At 39.1% G+C, this 26,114-nt stretch overlaps 1 protein-coding gene across 1 annotated transcript in view; it reads left to right on the forward strand.

Moving 5' to 3' along the window:
• Positions 1 to 26,114, forward strand: part of LOC128690051 (uncharacterized) — a gene marked incomplete at its 5' end in the record, with an annotated part of 211,826 nt that overhangs the window by 81,502 nt on the left and 104,210 nt on the right. Inside the window, 3 exon segments of the mRNA XM_070088516.1 lie at positions 17,917 to 18,154; positions 19,024 to 19,196; positions 24,374 to 24,509. Of these exon segments, the coding sequence (XP_069944617.1) occupies positions 17,917 to 18,154; positions 19,024 to 19,196; positions 24,374 to 24,509 (547 nt within the window).

The following is a 26,114-nucleotide window of genomic DNA, read 5'->3' on the forward strand; positions in this document are numbered from 1 at the left end:
AACTTCATTAATTTTTTTTTTTTTCAACAAGTCAGCCGTCTCCCACCGAGGCAGGGTGACCCAAAAAGAAAGAAAATCCCCAAAAAGAAAATACTTTCATCATCATTCAACACTTTCACCTCACTCACACATAATCACTGTTTTTGCAGAGGTGCTCAGAATACAACAGTTTAGAAGTATATACGTATAAAAATACACAATATGTCCCTCCAAACTGCCAATATCCCAAACCCCTCCTTTAGAGTGCAGGCATTGTACTTCCCATTTCCAGGACTCAAGTCCGGCTATATAAAAATAACCGGTTTAGCCGAATCCCTTCACTAAATATTACCCTGCTCACACTCCAACAGATCGTCAGGTCCTAAATACCATTCGTCTCCATTCACTCCTATTGAACACGCTCATGCACGTCTGCTGGAAGTCCAAGCCCCTCGCCCACAAAACCTCCCTTACCCCTTCCTTCCAACCTTTTCGAGGACGACCCCCACCCCGCCTTCCTTTCCCTACAGATTTATACGCTCTCCACATCATTCTACTTTGATCCATTCTCTCTAAATGACCACACCGCCTCAACGGTCCCTCTTCAGCCCTCTGACTAATACTTTTATTAATGCCACACTGTGAAGGCTTACTCAGCCCTGTAACAACTTCAGTCAGTATTACTAAGGCTGGCTCCTCCTCAGGAAAATTAATGCATAGAAAAAGAACAAAAACTGACAAACATAAACACTTTATTATTTAAAAAATATAAAATATAAAACACTTAAATATGAAATATTGATCCTACATTAAAGAAAATGAAAAATGAAAAATATAAATGATATCTGAATTCAACGCTAATATATATATATAAAGCTTGGGTGTCTGGTGTTGGTGACACTGCGTGTTGTTGAAATCGTAGCCGTTGCTGATGATGTGGGGGGGGGGGGTTGCAGGTGTTGGTGACAACCCACCGGCTCGTTCTTCACAGTCTATAGCCGTAAATAATCTATCCAGATGACAGGAAAGCAGGTTCTTTACCGCTGCAATGATGAGGGGTTACGTCCTGCAACTTCATACATGTGCACAGGTAAGTAGATAAAACATGGGACGTCTCAGGACGTTAGTCCGTCTCCTTCAATTCTACTCGTTGGTTGGCAGGTGACCCATTCTGTCATTCCAAGCTGGAAAGAGAGACAGGTTACCCACTGCTTAAGAAATCACTCTCCATGATAAGTACAATACCTAAAAGACGTTGTGATTATTAAGACATTTAACCCTTTGAGGGTTTTGGTCGTACTAGTACGTCTTACGCGTAGGGGTTTTTGACGTACTAGTACGCATAAATTCTAGCGGCCTCAAATCTCGCAGGAAAAGGCTGATAAGCCTAGATGTGAGAGAATGGGTCTGTGTGGTGGGTGTGCGCAGTAGGAAAAAAATCTGGGACCCAGTGGTGCATTGTGGGAATGCCATCATAGTACACAATTTCCACCGTGCCCTGTGGTAAGAAGTTCCTCACTCCTCGGCGAATTGGGACACTTTTGTTCCCCAGTGACAGTTCTAATACAGATGGAAGTGACAGTGAAGATGAGTTTCAAGGTTCTGGTGAGGTTTTGACCGAAACTAATGACCATAATATGGGTAATAGTGAGGAAAACCCAGACAACCCACAGCCTTCCACCTCTGGTGCTGGGCCGTCTTGTTCACGTTCAGTTGTACCAGAATCAAAGAGGAAACTCCTATTTTCCAAAATCCCAGACTCAGATGTGAGCATTGGTGATGATAGTGATAGTGATTATGAACTACAAGCTCTTCAAACTTGTTCCAAGAATGGAGGAGGAGGAGGCAGAGGAGGAGGAGGCAGAGGAGGAGGAGGCAAGAGGAGGAGGAGGCAAGAGGAGGAGGAGGCAAGAGGAGGAGGAGGAGGCAGAGGAGGAGGAGGAGGAGGAAGAAGAGGAGGAGGAGGAGGAAGAAGAAGAATACGTAATGATAACAATAATACATAATAATAATAATACATAATAATAATAATACATAATAATAATACATAATAATAATAATAGGTAATAATAATAATATGTAATAATAAATGTTCACCCATGACAGTAACAAGATAAGGGGAGATAACATCTGATAAGTGCTGACGTTTGATGAGGGTAAATGAGGGTAGAGCTGATACCAAAAGATGAGATGAACATCGCCCTCCCTTTGTTTTTGCTGGTATACTAACATTTCTGTCTGTCTATTTGCCTGTCTGTCAAGCTCCCTGTCTATCCGTCTAGCTCTCTGTCTCAGAGAGCCACAAGACTGCGTCATCACTTTTACTCACATCTTCAAGCAGAGTATAGCACTTTGTCTGGGTTTCTTGGGTTATCCTAGGTAATTTATACTATGTATACTTGTATTTATGTGTACCTGTGAGACAGAGATAAACAGACAGATAGAATGAGGGAGAAAGATAATTAGATAGAATGGAGGGGGAAGCAACATCCGACCCCATTGTTTTGACAGGCGGGAGGGGGAGTGAGTAATGAGACAATGTCATTTTGACAGCTGCCGACTCCTGGTAATTTACACTATGGAGGAGAAGGAGAAGGAGGAAGAGTAGGGGGAAGAGGAAGAAGAGGAGGAGGAGGAAGAGGAGGAGGAGGAAGAGGAAGAGTAGGAGGAAGAGGAATAAGAGGAAGAGGAGGAGGAAGAGGAATAGTAGGAGGAAGATTATTTATTTATTTATTTATTTATTTATTTAAAAATTTGAGCACACATACAGAGGTACAACAAATACAGGTAAGAGCAGTATGCCAAAGCCACTTATACTATGCATAGCATTACGGGCTGGCTTAAAATTAACTTAAGAGGAAGAAGAGGAGGAGGAGGAAGAGTAGGAGGAGGAGGAAGAAGAGGAGGAGGAAGAGGAGGAGGAGGAAGAGGAAGAGTATGAGGAAGAGTAGGGGGAAGAGGAGGAAGAGTAGGGGGAAGAGGAGGAAGAGGAAGAAGAGGAGGAGGAGGGTGGAACACTAGTACACTGGTACTGGTACACTAACATTTCTGTCTGTCTATTTGTCTGTCTGTCAAGCTCCCTGTCTATCCGTCTAGCTCTCTGTCTCAGAGAGCCACAAGACTGTGTCATCACTTTTACTCACATCTTCAAGCAGAGTATAGCACTTTGTTTGGATTTCTTGGGTTATCCTAGGTAATTTATACTATGTATACTTGTATTTATGTGTACCTGTGAGACAGAGATAGACAGACAGATAGAAAGAGAGAGACAGATTGAAAGAGATAGAATGAGGGAGAAAGATAAAACACCATTGTGTATGACACCATGTTTCAGAGTTCCACAAGCTGCAGAACTAATAGGAATATGTTCAGTGACTGTATATTGGTATATATATTATAGAACAATAATAATAAACAATGTTTTGTATTGTTTGTTTTTGTAAACAAGTTTTGTAAACAATATATTGATAATTATGTTTGTGTGCTTATGTGTTGTATACAACGAGTGTATATATGTACATTGCACCTTACTTTGGTCTCATAGGCCACATAAGTTATGTGAAAAAATAAAATAGTGAAAAAAACAACAAACCTTCAAATACAAGTAAACTAAAGTTTACCGGGTGAGCGGCAGTCGCCGCTGTTGCCATACGCGGCTCATTTTCTGCAAACTTCATGCATCCATATCTCCGTAAGTATTGATGGTAAATTTTTTTTGTTTATCCTATAATGTTTAGAAAAAAAAACTCTATTTTTTCATAAGAAAAAATAATTTTTTTTTTTTTTTAAATTTGGCCGACCCTGAGAACGAGTTTCGGAGAGGGCCTGTCGACCCTCAAAGGGTTAACAGAGCCATACTGAAAGGACTAAGTTTATTATTGGTCAAAAGTGAAGCTTTCAACCAATAAGTCCACTAGAATATGAGCAGGCATGTACTTACAGTAGTGCTGGGAGCTGTGAGTCGAGTGATTACTGTTTGGCCGGAGCCCCACACTTCACCTTTCGGTGGGGGGGGGAAGAGGGAGAGGAAGGGATAGCGGGAGCTAGACTGACCCTACCTTAACAAGCAGCCGGCAATCAAACTATCACTTTCGGGGTGGGGGGAAAAAGGGGAGAATAGCGGGAGCTAGACTTACCCTACCTTAACAAGTAGCCGGCAATCAAACTATTGTTACTATATATTTCCTCGCTACTCCTATCTATTGAACTTTTCCCCTCACACACACCTTCTCCTAATTTCCACACTCCAAATTTTCTGCATAATATTTACACCACACATTGCCCTTAGACAGGACATCTCCACTGCCTCCAACCGCCTCCTCGCTGCTGCATTCACAACCCAAGCTTCACACCCATATAAGAGCGTTGGTACTACTATACTTTCCGAATTCGTTGCATAATATTTCTTTCTTTCAACAAACCGGCCGTATCTCACCAAGGCAGGGTGACCCAAAAAGAAAAATGAAAGTTTCTCTTTTTAAATTTAGTAATTTATACAGGAGAAGGGGTTACTAGCTCCTTGCTCCTGGCATTTTAGTTGCCTCTTACAACACGCATGGCTTACGGTGGAAGAATTCTGTTCCACTTCCCCATGGAGATAAGAGGAAATAAACAAGAACAAGAACTAGAAAGAAAATATAAGAAAATCCAGAGGGGTGTGTATATATATGCTTGTACATGTATGTGTAGTGTGACCTAAGTGTAAGTAGAAGTAGCAAGACGTACCTGTAATCTTGCATATTTATGAGACAGACAAAAGACACCACCAATCCTACCTTCATTTAAAACAATTAGAGGCTTTCGTTTTACACTCGCTTGGCAGGATGGTAGTGCCTCCCTGGGTGGTTGCTGTCTACCAACCTACTACTTACATTTTTCTCATTCATAACATCCAGAATCATCTCTTTCTTATCATTCACACAACATCCACGCACATTCAGACATCCCACTTTGACAATTTTCTTCTTTTTCTTTTTAGTAGGCTATACGGGAAAAGGGGTCACTAGGTCATTGTTCTGGCATTTTAGTTGAATTTTACAACACGCATGGCTTATGGAGGAAAGATTCTTATTTCACTTCCCCATGAATATAAAAGGAAAACAAAAAGAACAAGAACTATTAAGATAAAATCAAAGAAAACTCAGATGAGTGTGTATAAATAAACATGTACATGTATGTGTCGTGTGACCTAAGTGTAAGTAGAAGTAGCAAGACGTACCTCCATTCTTGCATGTTTGTGAGACAGACAAAAGACACCAGCAATCCTACCATCATGTAAAACAGTTACAGGCTCTCCTTTTACTCACTTGGCAGGATGGTAAGTACTTCCCTGGGTGGTTGCTGTCTACCAACCTACCTCCAAACTCCATTTATGTGCTTTATAAAACATCATTCTTTAAAAGATTTATAAAATTTTAGTAAAGGATTTCATATTGCACTTCCTCTGTGTAAATTTAAATGACAAAGATTATAATTTTATGTGCACGCATCGTAGCTCGTGTTTTCATGGTTGTGCATTGGATGTTTGGAAATGGGAGGAGCTCTAACTTTCAGGGACCATTGATGGAAAGTGTTTCTATGGGTAAGTAAGTAAGTAAGTTTATTCAGGTATACACAAATACAGTTACATAGAATTATCATACATAGCAGCATATGTGTAGAGAACCTCGGATAACCCAAAAAAGTCAGACAGACCGACTTATTTCCATTGGGGTCCTTTTACCTTATTATTATAATATAAAGGTTCTAATGTTTTCTTATTATTCTATAATGAAGATAACATCTTATTATCATACTAAAAAGACTATCAACTACACGAGGGTCATTAAGACTATCTACAATACGAGGATCATTACTAGGAATAAGGCCAAATTTGCACGTATGTTAGCTAAAAAATAGAAAATCATTCCCCTCCCTTTCTGTAGCTACATTCATCAGACACCTTTTGGCACTCTTCTTGAACTGGTTCGTGCTATGACTGGCTTTGGCATGTGTGGGCAGTCTGTTCCATCCCTTTATTGCTGTACAATAAAAGGTGTTTGAAGCCTGGCCAATGACTCTGAGTACTACAAAGTTGTGCTCTCTCCCCCTAGTACAGTGGACCCCTGCTTTACAATATTATTTCATTCCAGAAGTATGTTCAGATGCCATTACTGAACGAATTTGTTCCCATAAGGAATATTGTGAATTAGATTAGTCCATTTCAGACCCCCCAAACATACACGTACAAACGCACTTGCATAAATACACTTACATAATTGGTCGCATTGGGAGCTGATCGTAAAGCGGGGGTCCACTGTACTATGATTGCTTTGGTTCCCAACCTTGACAAAATTGACAGCAAGATATTCTGGACACTGTTTGTGAGCAATTTTATAAACATGATTTAGCTTCAGTTGTTTTACTCTGTCTTCAACATTCAGCATATCCAACTGCTGTAATTCATTCTGGCCTACATGCTCTCTTGGTCCCAGCCCCAGGATGAATCTTACGATTTTGTTCTGGGTGATTTGCAGTCTATCTTTCAGTTTTTTTGTCAAGGCATAGTACCATGAAGAGCAAGCGTAATCCATATGTCATTGTATAAGGGCTAGACATAGGGTCCTGCGAGCCTCAGTAGGTAGATACTGTGCTTGTCTATAGAGAAACTTCAGTCTTGCATTCGCTTTCTTTACCACACTGTTCCCTATCAATTCTCCTGACATGCATGGGTCAAAGGGGATTCCCAGATATTTTACTGATGAAACCAAAGTGATGGGCTCCCCATTACACTGGACATTAAAATTATTTACCCTTCTCAGTTTATGTTTCGTGCCAAAGAGAATGGCTTCAATTTTCCCGAGGTGTAATGATAGTTTGCTGTCTACTAACCATTTGCTGCAGGACTCCAGTTCCAGTGTTAAAACATTAGCTATATCTTGTGGGTCTTTACCTGACACTAACAGAGCACTGTCATCTGCATACAGTAGGAGTTTGCACTTGACACTGATAGGCATGTCATTGACATAACATAAGAATAATAAGGGACCCAGAATACTACCTTGGGGAACTCCACATGCTATCGGCAGGGGTTCTGATTCCGTTTTGTTGATTTTGACAATTTGTCTCCTGTTGCTAAGGTAGGACTTAAACCAGTCTACAGAACCTATACCGATAGCTTGAAGTTTCTTACATAATATATTGTGGTTGACAGTATCGAAGGCCTTTTGCAGGTCTAAGGTTACCATACCTATGAGGTTCCCCTTTGACATTTCAGTTCTCAGGTAATCCATCAGATTAATTAGGGAGGTGTCGGTTGAGTAAGATCTTCTAAAGCCCGATTAATAGCTATGGAGAATGTTGTTGTCATTAAGGTACTTAACTACCTGAGAGTACATCGCCCTCTCTAGAATTTTGGATATTATACTGAGTATACTAACAGAGCAGTTAGTGTAATGAGTGATACTGTTGGTAATATTTTAGGTGATTTTGCTATAAAGTTGCAACAGGTAGAAAATAAATCAGCCTTAGCGGTGAGCTGCAGGACCATGTTGTATCTCTTCAGTCTCTAAGTTGTGACAGTAAATCATGTCCCTGTTGTGTCAGTTATTTCTCCAGTGATGCACCTCAGGCAAGGCCATTACAAGATCTTTGTAGGCTCTTGGCATACTTGCATTTGTAACCCCACCCCTTTCTTCCCCAACTGAACTAATAAATTTATTGCAATACTAATATACATGTACATCCTTATAATACTAATATACATCCCCTATAATCCTTACTTTCAGTTGTTTCCTTTTCCCCTTATCCAAATGAGGTATTCATGCTCTCTGTCAGTCCTTAGCACTTTCTCTTCTTTGATTCATATTGAATAAAATCACAAACCCTTCCAGAACTATATCCCTACTTGCATTTAACATTTGTCTTAATCCCATCTGCCCCAACTGCTTTACCCCCCTCTTCATTCTACCCACTGCCTCACACACTTTCCAAACACCCACCTATGGCTCTTCCTTTCTCCTAAAAAATTACAGTAAAACCTCTGTATCCATGGATTAGGTACCCATGGTTTCAGTTATCCACAGTTTACTGTGGCCATAAAAATAACCCTTAATTTTGCTCAATAATGGCCCCAAAATGCAAAAGTAGTGATCGTGGCAGTTTTCAAATCCTAGGAGAAGCTGGGAAATGCCTCCCATTAGTGAAAAAGTGCTAATTCTAGACTTATTTTGCATAATTTATCAGTTAAACTTTATCATAATTATGTATGTAAATGGTTTCAGGTATCCACAGTAGGTCTTGGAACATATTCCCTGTGGATATGGGGGGACTACTGTATATTTTTCACTGCCAAGTGAGTGAAATTAGTCTCTCACATCATCAACACTTAACTGCTCTCTACAAAAGACACCCGCATGTAATGTTAGGTCCTGTAGGCCCTCAGATGGAATGTAAGCCTGAATATCTTGAAGATGATTGTGAGTACATTCACAGAATCTTCTCTATACCACACTTTCATCCCCTCTCACTTCATCAGTGATTGTTAATGGTCAATAGACAATACAGTGAAGTCTATATTGGTGCAGTATTTAACCCAAGAGTGGGCTGTATCAAATACAAAGAAAAGTGAGAAAAAAATTATTGCCCATATGGGACATCCGGGGCAAGTTGTCAGGTTTAGCTTTTAAAACTAGGTTGGACAAATATGACTGAGAAGGGTTGGATTTGAATAGTATCTGCCTAGCATGGATCAGTTAATGTGCAAGTTTGTTGAGTAGTTGCACTACAAGGGGCCTACTGGCCGCAGATAGATATCTTTTGTTCTAAGATGAAATATTCTATGTGAGTTGCCAACAAATTCAATTCAATTCAAACTTGATTCTCTATAAGTAGTACAATGCTGAGTTTACAGAATTTGGTTATTGTGTGGTTTACATGTAGTAAAATAATAATTACAGAGTGTACCACTAGAACGCCTAGCATGGCTAGGCATTTCGGGCAGACTTAGGTTTAAAATGTTACAAAATTATGAGATAAGTTGGTATTATGGCTAAGTGACTAAATACTAGTTGTGAGTTTAGCAATGTGAATGCTTTTGTTTTGGCACTATACATAGTTTCAGTATTGGAGTATCACAGGCCAACTTATGACTAGTTAAGATTCATTATTTTGAGATTGAGATTGATATTTCTGTTTATGGTCAAATGGGTGAGTGAGTGTAAGTGTGAACCACCAGGTGGTATTCGTATTATTAGTTGACAGGGTGTATCAGGGAGATAAGATGTTTTCTGATGGTAGTTTTGAAGGTGATGAATGTGTCTGCAGTTTTGGAATTTTCAGGTAGGGTGTTCCAGATTTTAGGGCCTTAGTCATACATTGAATTTTTGTAAAGGTTTAGTCGGACACGGGGAATGTCATAGAGATGTTTGTGTCTGGTGTTGTGCCTGTGGGTTCTGTCACAACTATCAAGAAAGCATTTTAGGTCAAGGTTAATATTGGAATTTAAGGTCCTGTAGATGTAGATTGCACAGTAGTAAGTGTGGATGTACTGAACAGGGAGTAAGTTTAGATCTATGAAGAGTGGGGGGGTGTGTTTCCAGGGATGGGATTTAGTGATTATTCTTACTGCGGCTTTTTGTTGGGTTATTATTGGCTTTAGGTGTGTTGCTGCAGTTGAACCCCAAGCACAGATAGCATAGGTGAGGTATGGATATATAAGTGAATGGTATAGTGTGAGAAGGGCAGTTTGCGGCACATAGTATCGTATCTTGGAGAGGATCCCAACCGTTTTGGATACTTTTTTGGTTATGTGTTGGATATGGGTGCTGAAGTTCAGGTTGTTGTCGAGGTATAGGCCTAGGAATTTGCCCTCATTATGCCTGGTAATTAGAGTGTTGTCGATCTTAATGTTAATTTGCGCATCTCCTGCTCTGCTACCAAACATAATGTAGTAGGTTTTGTCAACGTTAAGCGTAAGTTTATTGGCTGTCATCCAAGTCGATATTTTGATCAGCTCCTCATTAATAATGGTGTTTAGGGTTGCAAGATTAGGGTGAGAGATGACATAAGTTGTGTCGTCAGCAAAGAGAATGGGGTTCAGGTGTCGAGATACGTTTGGAAGATCATTGATGTATATGAGGAAGAGCAGGGGACCAAGGACACTTCCCTGCGGAACTCCAGTATCAAGTGGCTGTGTTGTTGATGCTGTGTCTTTAATGGTGACATACTGATACCTATTAGTAAGGTAAGATTTGAAATATGCAAGCGCATATTAGCTTGGGCCAGTAGGCCTGATTTGGTGCAGCTGCTCAGCATACTTACACATTAACTGACCCGTCCTAAGCAGGTTCTACTCAACTTCAACTCTTCTCACTTTTTTAACTCTTTCAGGGTCGAGAGGCCCTCTCCTAAACTTGTTCTCAGGGTCGAAATTTTTTCAGAAAAAAAAATTATCTTTTCTTATGAAAAGATACAGAATCTTTTCCCGATCATAATGGCACCAAAAGTATGAAATTTACTGGAAAACTTACGGAATTATGCTCTTGCGAATTTAGTGGTCTCGACAATGTTTATGCATCGGCGATTTCGCCCACTTTGAGCCCTATTTTCGGCCAATTCCAATGTACTAGTTGACAAAAATCATAACTACTTCACTAGAACTCCATTTTTTTTATTGAATGAGTACAAGAAACCACCCATTTACCAATTTCAACTATCCAATAAAGTGGTCAGAAATTAGCAATTTTGCCAATTTCACATAAATTTCAAAAGATGCCAATTTCCAAATAGGGTCCAGAATAAACAAGACAGACATTCCTGGCACTAAAATAACATTTCCTATGTTCATTAGTCACATCCCCAGGCCCCTCTTACATCTCTTTTGCTTTCCACTTTGAATTTTTATTCTCACAAAAAATTGAAGATTTACTGGTTTCAGACTACTGCATTTGTGTAGAAATGGTATAAATAATATAAGCGCACTCATGAAAGACTATTAGACTCACCAGTTGACGTGTATTGGACGCGTGGCATGATTTGTTTACTTTTGAACTTTGGCAAAAATTGAGCATTTCTGCTATTTTGTGCTCAATTTCAAGGTACTTTTCATTGTGAAACCAATCAAAATCATCTCAATTTCTGTAATATGTCTTCCATTCTATAAAATGACACCAGGAAAACTAGAATACAACCATAAATACCATACAGTGCAAAGTTGCTGTTTTAAACCAAAAACACGGTCAAAGTTTTTTTTTCTCATTATGCACTGTGTGCTGCACGATTTCTTTTATACTTTTCACACTGACCACATAGACTAATTCTTTCATATGTAGGCCTACTAGCTTTCTCTTAATAGATTTGAAGGCGCTAGAATTTAGGTGTACTAGTACGTCAATAACCCTGGTGCATAAGCCGTACTAATACATCGGAAACCCTGAAAGGGTTAAGGCCATATACAGCTACTTTCCCTAATGCCTTATATAAACTGTACTTTTTCTTGTTCTGTATACTTGAAGAAGTCCACTCATTGGTGAAATGTTATACCAATATAGACATTACAACATTTAGTATCCATTTAATAGTTTGTCTTGATTCACTATAAATAACTATTGATGTTGTGTTCTGTGGATCATCAATACCTTTAAGCTTGACAAATCTGTGTAATGCTTTATCCTTCCCAACAGTAAGATGGCTAATAATATTTCCAGTACTTTTTCAAATGCAATCTTACAGTAGCTACTGCCACCAATACTACCATTTAGAGAGTTAACCATCAAGAAATTCTCAAGCCTAGTTGAAACCAAAGTTAGAACTGTCATATCAGGTGGATTGTGTGAGAAAGCATATAGGAGAGAGAGCTAGACACATGCTCACATCAGTGAGCATAAATAATCAGAATAATCACAACCACTTGATTCAGTTGAATGATGCCAAACTTATCAAGGAAGAGGATTTGTACATATGCTATTCTTTAGAATGCGTAATCATTTATATCTTGAAATACAATTATGCAAAACATGGTGAGCTTTAGTATCCAGCTGTGACAGTATTAACTATTTTGTGTCCCACTTACTCTACAGTTGATCTCCACACTTCTGTATTATAGTGCTCTGTTTTTCTGTCTGTATTGGATTGATAAAGCCCCTGATGGGCAAAATGTTTACATAATAAAGTTACCTAATGTTGCGTAAGTGTCTTTTATACATTGTGTTATACATACATTACCTTGTTTGCAACATTTAACTTAAACTGTCCAAACGTAGATCTATGTTTTATCAACATTTGAAAGTATGTAAAAAAAGTAAATCTTCTTTTCTTTTTTTACATTTGAAAACTTGTAGAAAAAACTTTGATCTATGTTTTTTTTTTTTTATTTTTGAAAAATCTGTAAATGAAGTGATAAGCCTATAGAGGCAGGTGCCAGAAGTCGCCAGAATCTTACCACAGTGGTCAGCTGTTTTAATATTCTTCCTGGCCTGCTAGTGTACTCGCATATAACCTAGTGATACCAGTGAATAGCAGAATACAGTGTTGTAGTAGCAACTAACCAGTATTATAATGGTATTTAGTGGAGTGGAGTGACTTTCATTAGTTTCTTTTTTTCTTGAAATACCAGACGTTACTGTGAATTTCATATAACCTGTAGTTACCAGCGGTCGCAATATACACAGTGAGAAGCAATTATTACTACAGAAAAAGTGTCCTTCCTCCAAAATTTCCACCAGTCAACTATAGTGATAATATAGCATTTATTGTGGTGGAGACGAAAAAAAAACTAGAAAAGCTAGATACAGCGATTGATAAACAAGGGTTGAGGCTCGACCGTTCGTCACTGTTGGAGCTGCCAGAAATCACCGGCTCTTCAACACGCAAGTTATACTTTTGTATCAATCAAATCACATATTACTCGGGTAGATAATTTCAAGTAGATCCTTCATGTGTTAGCCCAAATCACCGACTAGTATGTTTTAAATAAGTGACCCACTGATCAGATCAGATCGACTGGTCCGAACCCTCGACTGGTCCGAACCCTTGATGGTCCGAACCCTTGACTGGTTTCAAACGGATTCGTTGGACAATAAAGCAGACTGTAAACAGATGGGGTTGTAGGCGCCCTTATCAAACACAAACAATAAATATAAATCAGGAACGTACACGGTAAGCTGTCCAATTAGTTAGAAATAGAAATACAAATAGCTAGAGCTTCATTTAAGGAGGTTATTAATAGAGTATTCAAGAGGTTGCTAGTAGAATTACAGTAAATCAACCACTCAAATCATTATGAAGCTCTGTATAGTCTGCAGTCAATCAAACAAACGGGCTTCCACATGGATAAATTGTTATTTTTGTGGAAATTGGTGTCACGCCCCTTGTGCAGATATCCAAGAACTAGCTACAAGCAGTATTAAAACAGGGAAGTGTTTTTGGGTATGCCTAAATGAGGAAAATCTGTGGACTAAAATCACAAGGGTATTAAAAGAGGATAACATCAAAGCTGCTTTCATAGACAACCTGGAAGCTTTCTACAACAGATGGGAACATAAAAAGTCTGGGCTGAATGGTACTGCCCTTGATACTGGCCATGTAGTCAGAAACTGTAAGGCTGGAGGTGATGTCCTGGTAGTCAGTAAATGTGGGGCTGATTGTGCAGTCCTGGGAGACAGTAATGGTGAAGCTGGAGGTGCTGTCCTGGGAGACAGTAATGGTGAAGCTGGAGGTGCTGTCCTGGGAGACAGTAATGGTGAAGCTGGAGGTGCTGTCCTGGGAGACAGTAATGGTGAAGCTGGAGATTTTGTCCAGGTAGTCGGGAATTATACGCAGGAAGGAATACATATAAATGACCTCATTGGGGACAGGAGCCGTAGTGGGGAAACAAGTGTAGTCAAAGATAAGATAAAACCAATATTGCAAACTAGAAATACCACAGGAAATAGCAAACAAGAGGACTCCACTAGCTATAGTGAGGATATATTACCAAAAACAACTGGTGGGAGCTCCATTGTTGGTGCTAGGGAGGATAGGAATAAGACAGGGAAACATGCACCAACAGGGAGTACAGTCACAGAAACCCAAGGCAAATGGAAACCAAGCCTGTGCACATACTATGCACTTGGTATCTGCAGACATGGGAAATCTGGAAAAACAGACGGGACGTGCAACTATGACCACCCTAGAAAATGCCATGCCCATATGACAACAGGAAAATGCAAACTCCCTTCCTGTAAGCTTTTTCACCCTGAAATGTGTACCTCTTCAGTACAGGAAAGACTGTGCTATAACTTAAATTGCCAGGCACATCATCTAAAGGGTACAAAAAGATACAAAACATCCAGGCCATGGGAAAACCTGGGTAGCCACAGCCACTAGAGGGAGAGGTTTTTTAGTGCCAGGAAGAAAAAAAACTGGCAGGAAATGGCAGAAATCGTACACCAAATCTAGTCATTCCTGGAGTGGAACCACAGTCGATGGCCTCCACTCCAAACCAACAGATACAGATACTAATTCCGGAAAAAAAAATCCCCCCTCAGTACCAACAATACCACCAGTCCGATGACATTCTTCATTGCAAATATACAGGGTCTAAAGCCAGCAACAAAAACAAAATACCTTTCATCCGTGGACTGCTTGCAGAGGCAAAGGCAATGTTCGCGGCTTTCACTGAGACCCACATAAAGGATCACTTGGACATCGAAATATGGATCCCAGGTTACAACCTATACAGATGTGACAGAGTGAACAGGCAAAAGGGGGGGGGGCGGTTGGCCTGTACATTGCAGAGTCACTTGTTTGCACAGAACTGCTAAATGCCTCAAATGATGTAGTGGAAGTTTTAGCAGTAAAGGTCGAGAACCAAAACCTAGTCATTGTGGTAGTCTACAAGCCTCCGGATGCAACATCCCAGCAACTCCAGGAACAGCTGTTAAAAATTGACCACTGTCTGGAAAATCTTCCAGCTCCTGCACCCAACATCTTGCTCCTGGGGGATTTCAATTTAAGGCACCTAAAATGGAAGAATATAGCAAATAATATTGTTGCAGTAATAACACCAGGAGGCAGCTCTGATGAAAACTCACACTCACACGAGCTTTTAAATCTCTGCACAAAATTCAATTTAAACCAGCAAATAATAGAGCCTACTAGACTGGAGAATACACTAGACCTCATCTTCACTAACAATGATGATCTGATAAGAAATGTCACCATATCAAAAACAATATACTCAGATCACAACATAATTGAGGTTCAGACATGTATGCGTGGGGCCCCAGACCGACATAATGAGACTAGTCACGAGGGAACATTCACCAAATTCAACTTCAATAAAAAAAACATAAAGTGGGACCAAGTAAACCAAGTCCTAACCAATATAAGCTGGGAAGATATACTAAGCAACACAGACCCCAACGTATGCCTAGAACAGATTAACTTGGTGGCACTCGATGTATGCACAAGGCTTATTCCTCTAAGAAAAAGGAGGAGTAGATGTAAAATAGAAAGAGACAGGCGCTCCCTTTACAGGCGAAGGAAAAGAATAACAGAGCGGCTAAAAGAGGTCAATATATCTGAAATGCGTAGGGAGACACTGGTCAGAGAAATAGCAAGCATCGAACTCAAGCTAAGGGAATCTTATAGGAGTCAGGAATCGCGGGAAGAACTAAAAGCCATAAATGAAATCGAAAGAAACCCAAAGTATTTCTTCTCTTATGCCAAATCAAAGTCGAGAACAACATCCAGTATTGGGCCCCTACTTAAACAAGATGGGTCCTACACAGATGACAGCAAGGAAATGAGTGAGCTACTCAAGTCCCAATATGACTCAGTTTTTAGCAAGCCGCTAACCAGACTGAGAGTCGAAGATCAAAATTAATTTTTTATGAGAGAGCCACAAAATTTGGTTAACACAAGCCTATCCGATGTTATCCTGACGCCAAATGACTTCGAACAGGCGATAAATGACATGCCCATGCACTCTGCCCCAGGGCCAGACTCATGGAACTCCGTGTTTATCAAGAACTGCAAGAAGCCCCTATCACGAGCCTTTTCCATCCTATGGAGAGGGAGCATGGACACGGGGGTCGCCCACAGTTACTAAAAACAACAGACATAGCCCCACTCCACAAAGGGGGCAGTAAAGCAACAGCAAAGAACTACAGACTGATAGCACTAACATCCCATATCATAAAAATCTTTGAAAGGGTCCTAAGAAGCAAGATCACCACCCATCTAGAAACCCATCAGTTACACAACCCAGGGCAACATGGGTTTAGAACAGGTCGCTCCTGTCTGTCTCAACTATTGGATCACTACGACAAGGTCCTAAATGCACTAGAAGATAAAAAGAATGCAGATGTAATATATACAGACTTTGCAAAAGCCTTCGACAAGTGTGACCATGGCGTAATAGCGCACAAAATGCGTGCTAAAGGAATAACAGGAAAAGTCGGTCGATGGATCTATAATTTCCTCACTAACAGAACACAGAGAGTAGTCGTCAACAGAGTAAAGTCCGAGGCAGCTACGGTGAAAAGCTCTGTTCCACAAGGCACAGTACTAGCTCCCATCTTGTTCCTCATCCTCATATCCGACATAGACAAGGATGTCAGCCACAGCACCGTGTCTTCCTTTGCAGATGACACCCGAATCTGCATGACAGTGTCTTCCATTGCAGACACTGCAAGGCTCCAGGCGGACATCAACCGAATCTTTCAGTGGGCTGCAGAAAACAATATGAAGTTCAACGATGAGAAATTTCAATTACTCAGATATGGTAAACACGAGGAAATTAAATCTTCATCAGAGTACAAAACAAATTCTGGCCACAAAATAGAGCGAAACACCAACGTCAAAGACCTGGGCGTGATCATGTCGGAGGATCTCACCTTCAAGAACCATAACATTGTATCAATCGCATCTGCTAGAAAAATGACAGGATGGATAATGAGAACCTTCAAAACTAGGGAGGCCAAGCCCATGATGACACTCTTCAGGTCACTTGTTCTATCTAGGCTGGAATATTGCTGCACACTAACAGCACCTTTCAAGGCAGGTGAAATTGCTGACCTAGAAAATGTACAGAGAACCTACATGGTGCGCATAACGGAGATAAAACACCTCAATTACTGGGAGCGCTTGAGGTTCCTGAACCTGTATTCCCTGGAATGCAGGCGGGAGAGATACATGATTATATACACCTGGAAAATCCTAGAGGGACTAGTACCGAACTTGCACACGAAAATCACTCACCACGAAAGCAAAAGACTTGGCAGACGATGCAACATCCCCCCAATGAAAAGCAGGGGTGTCACTAGCACGTTAAGAGACCATACAATAAGTGTCAGGGGCCCGAGACTGTTCAACTGCCTCCCAGCATACCTAAGGGGGATTACCAACAGACCCCTGGCAGTCTTCAAGCTGGCACTGGACAAGCACCTAAAGTCGGTTCCTGACCAGCCGGGCTGTGGCTCGTACGTTGGTTTGTGTGCAGCCAGCAGCAACAGCCTGGTTGATCAGGCTCTGATCCACCAGGAGGCCTGGTCACAGACCGGGCCGCGGGGGCGTTGACCCCCGGAACTCTCTCCAGGTAAACTCCAGGTAGATCTACTTTTGGAGCACTGTGCATGTGAACATAGATCTGCTTGGACAGTTTAAGGGTTAACAGCTCTTCAAAATATTCTCTACATTTTTCATTATCTTCACCTCCCAGTTTAACATCTCCCCTCTTTTGTTTTTAAGTGTCACATCCATTTGCTCCCCAGCCATTCTTGTCTTATTAATCTCTCTTATCTTATTCACAGCAGATTTTTCATTTTTTTTTTATTGATTCCTTTTGCACTTCCTTACCACTCAACCCATCTTTTTTTTTTTCCCCTAATTAATAATGCACTCTATCTTGGATAACATATCGTATATTGAAGGCACAATAGAATGTAAATATATTTATATTGCTATTTTTTTTTCCAGAAAGTGGAAAATGATGGTTTTAGTTTTACAACATTCAAGTTAAAAGAAATTCTTAATGGAATGATTAAAGGTTTTGAGAAATGCCAGTACCATAACAGTCTTCCAGGAGCCATACGTCGAGATGTTCCCTTTTATCGTGATCTTGCTGAGATTTATGGGGTGTACAATCGTTGGCCACACATACAGATTTCTAGAACAATGGAAATGAGGACTAAGAGGAAATTCCGGCTAAGACTTCGTAAGTTTTACTTTTACATGTGTTGTTTTTATATAAATTCAGTATATTACTTTATTACCTTTGATGTTATAATTGTGGCATTTTCTTATCAAATAAAATACTTTATTCATAAAAATAATTCTCTTGTAATAAAGAAGATTTAAAGAAAACTAAAATACAGTATAATAATTTTAGTCAGCATTGTGTGACAGTGCAGCATGAGTAATTCATTCTAGTCATTAGGCAGCTGATATTCAGAAAACAGTTAATAAGAGTAGGTTATATGTTGAAAAAGAATTTATAATGAGACAGGTTGAAAGTGACATATTTGACAGTTGAAGATAATTTACGTACATAAATTTGTATCAGATCAGTGGTAGTGGCGGTAGAACTATTGTGATAATAACAATGCTTGAATATTTATCATCAATTACTTGAAATAACATTTAAATAAAATTTAATAGGGGTTCTTTAACAATATTATTAAAGTTGTTGGCAGATAAGGAACTTATGGTATTTTCAGGCAGTATGTTCCATATTTTTGAGCCTAGATGGGTCAAGTCATACAAGTGGTATATTAAGGAGATACTTGCTCCTTGGAGTGAATGATGGTGAAAGTTTTTCTTTTTCGGGCCACCCTGCCTTGGTGGGAATCGGCCAGTGTGATAAAAAAAAAATACTTGCTCCTTGTATTGTGTCTGTGTGTTCTGTTGCAGCTCTCTAGAAAGAGTTTAAGCTCTGTGTTATAGAGGCCAAACAGGTAGGTCCCTATTCCTGTAATGGTCAAGGTACCTGATCACAGAAAGTATGTTTTTATACAGTACTTTAAAACTATAGTATCTTTAAATATTATGTTGCTGACTTATTATGAAGCTTAATTTGTTTGACAGAGGCGAGTCAGCAGTTATGGTCATCAGATGAATCAAGAGCTCTGTTGCAAGTTTATCCTGATGTGCTCGAGTCCCATGTTAGTCAGAATGTGAACTATCACACCAGTGATCTCTGGCTCCAGGTTGCTAAGGCCTATGCTGCTACAGGATATCCAAAGCGAGATGTTCCAGAGGTGAACTGTTTAAAACAAAATGCGAGCTTAATATTAATTACTCATTTATGTGAATTTTTAAGATGAGATCTTTAATGAAATTTATTATAGAATATTTTTAGTGTTAAAAATATAATGCATTGGAGGAATACTGCAATTTTATATGCAATTCAGTCCTGGAATTTGTTTTTTTTTTAAGTCCATGTGCTTTCATTATAGTATAACATTTTTACTGAAATCCATTTTGTGGATAGATTCACTTACTCACATTTTTTCTTAGTGCCCATTGTTTTTTGCTTGATGTATGACCCCTAAATTGAAAAACCATTTTAGGCTTTCATTCAAAATGTGCTCGTTCTTTCTTATGAATGTCAATATTAAACATTTTAGACAAATACTTAAAAGTGATATGGCCAAAAACTTGTAAATAACATTGGTATACAAAATTTTGTATTATCCGAGACTTGCAGATTCACACCACCTCGAGGAACCTAACCCCTAGCAAATTATAGGGTTGAACTATACATTAGAACTAAAGGTGTGTCATAGTATCATTATCACTATTAGTATCAGCTAGTTTTGATAGTACTGGTATCAGCCTAAAACTAAGTAGTACAGTGAACCTTTGATATAACTGACAAATAGGGGGTGTCCATTATATCAGAATGATGTTAAAAAATAGTAAGGTACTGTACTGTATACCTAATGGAGTACTGTACACAATTTATAGATTTTTTTTTTTTTCCAACAAGTCGGCTGTCTCCCACCGAGGCAGGGTGACCCAAAAAAGAAAGAAAATCCCCAAAAAGAAAATACTTTCATCATCATTCAACACTTTCACCACACTCACACATTATCACTGTTTTTGCAGAGGTGCTCAGAATACAACAGTTTAGAAGCATACACATATAAAGATACACAACATATCCATCCAAACTGCCAATATCCCAAACCCCTCCTTTAAAGTGCAGGCATTGTACTTCCCATTTCCAGGACTCAAGTCCGACTATATGAAAATAACCGGTTTCCCTGAATCCCTTCACTAAATATTACCCTGCTCACACTCCAACAGATCGTCAGGTCCCAAGTACCATTCGTCTTCATTCACTCCTATCTAACACGCTCATGCACGCTTGCTGGAAGTCCAAGCCCCTCGCCCACAAAACCTCCTTTACCCCCTCTCTCCAACCCTTTCAAGGACGACCCCTACCCCGCCTTCCTTACCCTATAGATTTATATGCTTTCCATGTCATTCTACTTTGATCCATTCTCTCTAAATGACCAAACCACCTCAACAACCCCTCTTCTGCCCTCTGACTAATACTTTTATTAACTCCACACCTTTTCCTAATTTCCACACTCCGAATTTTCTGCATAATATTTACACCACATCTTGCCCTTAAACAGGACATCTCCACTGCCTCCAACCGTCTCCTCGCTGCTGCATTTACCACCCAAGCTTCACACCCATATAAGAGTGTTGGTACTACTATACTTTCATACATTCCCTTCTTTGCCTCCATAGATAACATTTTTGACTCCACATATACTTCAATGCACCACTCACCTTTTTTCCCTCATCAATTCTATGATTAACCTCATCCTTCATAAATCCATCCGCCGACACGTCAACTCCCAAGTATCTGAAAACATTCACTTCTTCCATACTCCTCCTCCCCAATTTGATATCCAATTTTTCTTTATCTAAATCAATTGATACCCTCATCACCTTACTCTTTTCTATGTTCACTTTCAACTTTCTACCTTTACACACATTCCCAAACTCATCCACTAACCTTTGCAATTTTTCTTTAGAATCTCCCATAAGCACAGTATCATCAGCAAAAAGTAACTGTGTCAGTTCCCATTTTGAATTTGATTCCCCAAAATTTAATCCCACCCCTCTCCCGAACACCCTAGCATTTACTTCCTTTACAACCCCATCTATAAATATATTAAACAACCATGGTGACATTACACATCCCTGTGTAAGACCTATTTTTACCGGGAAGTAGTATCCCTCTCTTCTACACACCCTAACCTGAGCCTCACTATCCTCATAAAAACTCTTTACAGCATTTAATAACTTACCACCTATTCCATATACTTGCAACATCTGCCACATTGCTCTTCTATCCACTTTATCATATGCCTTTTCTAAATCCATAAATGCAATAAAAACTTCCCTACCTTTATCTAAATACTATTCACATATATGCTTCAATGTAAACACTTGATCTACACATCCCCTACCCACTCTGAAACCTCCTTGCTCATCCGCAATCCTACATTCTGTCTTACCTCTAATTATTTCAATTATAACCCTACCATACACTTTTCCTGGTATACTCAGTAAACTTATTCCTCTATAATTTTTACAGTCTCTTTTGTCCCCTTTCCCTTTATATAAAGGGACTATACATGCTGTCCGCCAATCCCTAGGTACCTTCCCCTCTTTCATACATTTATTAAACAAAAGTACCAACCACTCGAACACTATATCCCCCCCTGCTTTTAACATTTCTGTCATGATCCCATCAGTTCCAGCTGCTTTACCCCTTTCATTCTATGTAATGCCTCACGTACCTCCCCCACACTTACATTCTGCTCTTCTTCACTCCTAAAAGATGGTATACCTCCCTGACCAGTGCATGAAATTACTGCCTCTCTTTCTTCCTTAACATTTAAAAGTTCTTCAAAATATTCTCTCCATCTACCTAATACCTCCATCTCCCCATCTACTAACTCCCCTACTCTCTTTTTAACTGACAAATCCATACTTTCCCTAGGCTTTCTTAACTTGTTAAACTCACTCCAAAATTTTTTCTTATTTTCATTAAAATTTCTTGACGGTGCCTCTCCCACTCTATCATCTGCTCTCCTTTTGCACTCTCTCACCACTCTCTTTACCTTTCTTTTACTCTCCATATACTCTGCTCTTCTTATAACACATCTGCTTTGTAAAAACCTCTCATAAGCTACCTTTTTCTCTTTTATCACTCCCTTTACTTCATCATTCCACCAATCACTCCTCTTTCCTCCTGCCCCCACCCTCCTATAACCACAAACTTCTGCCCCACATTCTAATACTGCATTTTTAAAACTATTCCAACCCTCTTCAACCCCCCCCCACTACTCACCTTTGCACTAGCCCACCTTTCTGCCAATAGTCGCTTATATCTCACCCGAACTTCCTCCTCCCTTAGTTTATACACTTTCACCTCCCTCTTACTTGTTGTTGCCACCTTCCTCTTTTCCCATCTACCTCTTACTCTAACTGTAGCTACAACTAAATAATGATCCGATATATCAGTTGCCCCTCTATAAACATGTACATCCTGGAGCCTACCCATCAACCTTTTATCCACCAATACATAATCTAATAAACTACTTTCATTACGTGCTACATCATACCTTGTATATTTATTTATCCTCTTTTTCATAAAATATGTATTACTTATTATCAAATCTGTTTCTACGCATAGCTCAATTAAAGGCTCCCCATTTACATTTACCCCTGGCACCCCAAATTTACTTACTACTCCCTCCATAACATTTTTACCCACTTTAGCATTGAAATCCCCAACCACCATTACTCTCACACTTGATTCAAAACTCCCCACGCATTCACTCAACATTTCCCAAAATCTCTCTCTCTCCTCTACACTTCTCTCTTCTCCAGGTGCATACACGCTTATTATAACCCACTTTTCACATCCAACCTTTATTTTACTCCACATAATCCTTGAATTAATACATTTATAGTCCCTCTTTTCCTGCCATAGCTTATCCTTCAACATTGTTGCTACTCCTTCTTTAGCTCTAACTCTATTTGAAACCCCTGACCTAATCCCATTTATTCCTCTCCATTGAAACTCTCCCAACCCCTTCAGCTTTGTTTCACTTAAAGCCAGGACATCCAGCTTCTTCTCATTCATAACATCCACAATCATCTCTTTCTTATCATTCGCACAACATCCACGCACATTCAGACTTCCCACTTTGACAATTTTCTTCTTCTTATTCTTTTATAGATTTTTTTTTTTTTTTTTCAACAAGTCGGTCGTCTCCCACCGAGGCAAGGTGACCCAAAAAAGAAAGAAAATCCCCAAAAAGAAAATACTTTCATCATCATTCAACACTTTCACCACACTCACACATTATCACTGCTTTTGCAGAGGTGCTCAGAATACAACAGTTTAGAAGCATATACGTATAAAGATACACAACACATCTTTTATAGATATACTGCAATAAACATTGAAAATAAATGAGTTAAAAGTACAATTTAACCAGTGGATTTTGCCTTACAATTTTAAAAGTTTGTATATTGAGAGTTTACTGTATTGGTATCAGTGGGTATTGGTCACTTCTTATAATACAGTCTCTCCTCACTTAACCTTAAACTGTCCAAACATATGTCTACATTTACGTGTGTAGCACTCCGACCTTGATTTTCTCCATTTGAAAGCATGTAAAAAAACATAGATCTACGTTCAGAGCGCTATGCGAGCAAACGTAGATATACGTTTGGACAGTTTAAGGGTAAATGATGGAGTTCTGTTCCTAATAATAGGTCGGTAAATGAATTGGTGGGTTTGTGTAAACCATCTTTAGATATTTTTTAATGTCACATTTGCACCATTTATAAAATTTTTTGTATATTTTTTAATGTTTATACAGTAATGTAGGGTATATTGTAATAAACAGAATAGAGAAAATCAGCTCCAATATACACTTCTTTGCTATGCATACTGGTCAGAGAGCTGGTCGTAAGTCCAAGCAGTTGTTAAACGAGTACATTGTCAAGTGAGGAGATACTGTACTGTTATTGGTGCCAGTATCAGTAGGTATCTGATAAATTTGATGGTATTGGCCTGATGGCTTCTGTTATGTGAATATTTCTTATGATAAAGAGGTTCTGTTTTTATAAATGAAAAACATTTAATTCATTTGGTGGGAAGGCAGATAGAGATATAACTGAATGAAGGTATGGCTGGGTGGTCCAAATCTGGTGTTTTAGAAATAACACTATACCTCGTCATTTGTGGTTAGAGAGATAGAGTCTCAGCTGTAAAAGGTTCAGCAGAACTGATTCATAGAAATAAAGTGCACTTTTCATGCATATGATGAATTGTAATCAAATTATACATTCTCTGCTATAAAATATATTTGATACCTAATATTTACTTCAACAGATAGCAATTCACTTTGGTTTATTACGCCAGGGGTATTCCCAAGGAAATCTGTTTCCATTTATTGAAGAGATGCAACGAGTAAAAGAGACTGAAGAAGCTGTCTGTTACAGTCCTGATGTCTCTAAGTTCACTGGAGGTTAGTTTTTTATTGATTGTAAATTATAAATTTTTTATAATTTGTAACTAACTCTTTCACTGTCGGTCCTGTAATATTATGGCTTGCAAGTCAGTGTCAGTCCCGTAATAGTATGCCAAAATTCTAGCGGTTTCACCCCTCAAGGAAGGTTCCTTCATGCTGGTGAGGGGCTCTTGATCTAGGGAATTGGATCTGTGTTCCAGTTTCCTGAATTAAACCTGAATACCTTCCACATCCCCTCACAGGCGCTGTATAATCCTATGGGTTTAGCGCTTCCCCCTTAATTGTAATAATAATAATAATAGTATTAATAATAATCTATTGGCTTCAAATCTTGTGGGAGAAAGCTGGTAGACCTACATATGAGAGAATGGGTCTGAGTGGTCAATGTGCGCAGTATAAAAAAAATCCTGCAGCACGCAGCGCATGAGAAAAAAAAACTTCGACCCTGTTTTTCGTTTAGAACAGCGACTTTGTGGTGTATTTTCTTACGGTATTTATGGTTGTATCCTTGTTTTCTTGGTCTCATTTGATAGAATGGAAGACATGTTATAGAACTAGAGATGATTTTGAGTGGTTTACAGACTAAAAGTACCTTGAAATTGAGTTCAAAGTAGCAGAAATGTTCAATTTTTGCCGATGTTGAAGAGTAAACAAATCATGTCACGCGTCTAATACACATCAACTGGTGGGTCTGACATGCTTTCACAAATGCACTGATAGTATTTATACCATTTTTACAATAATGCAGTAGTCTACATAACAGTAAATCTTCTATGATTTGTGTGAATAAAAATTCAAAAGGGAAAGCAAGTGTAATATAAGAGGGGCCTGGAGATATGACTAATGAAGAAAGAAAATGTTGTTTTAGTGCCAGGAATATTTGCAGTGTTAATTCTGGACCCTATTTTGAAATTGGCCTTCCTTGAATTGTGTATGAAGTTGGCCAAATTACCAAATTCTGATCACTTTATTGAGTGGTTGAAATCAGTAAAGGGGCAGTTTCTTGTACTCAATCGATAGAACAAAAGGAGTTCTAATGAAATAGCTATGAGTTTGGTCGGCTGGAACAATGGAATTTGCCGAAAATAGGGCTCAAATTGGGCAAAATCGCCGACATGTAAACATCGCCGAGACCGCTAACTCTGCAAGAGCGTAATTCCTTAAGTTTTCCATCAAATTTCGTACTTTTGGTGTCATTACCATTGGAAAAAGTTCTCTATCATTTCATGAGAAAATAATTTTTATTTTTTTAAATTCTTTGACACTGAGAGCAAGTTTGTGAGCAGGGGTCTCGACAGTGAAAGGGTTAATGATTGTCTAGAACTTCATTCCATTTTCTGTATATTGACTGTCTAAGCAATGGCAGTTAATGAAAGTGTGTGTATAATTTCAACTATTTCCATTATTTTTACTGTGTTGTTAACAGTTTGTTAGTATTTGTGCAATATCAGGTGCTAAGCCAGGTGCTCATTCAGATGCTAAAGTCATATCTAATTTAATCTGAATAGTGTATTTACTTAACAAATCATTAATTTTTTTTTTAGTGGTTAGTAGTAAGATATGATAAGATTTTGTTTGGATTTTTAACCCCGAAGGGTTAGC

The sequence above is a fragment of the Cherax quadricarinatus genome, chromosome 25 (genome assembly GCF_038502225.1).
Source record: "Cherax quadricarinatus isolate ZL_2023a chromosome 25, ASM3850222v1, whole genome shotgun sequence".
Classification (NCBI taxonomy): Eukaryota; Metazoa; Arthropoda; class Malacostraca; order Decapoda; family Parastacidae; genus Cherax; species Cherax quadricarinatus.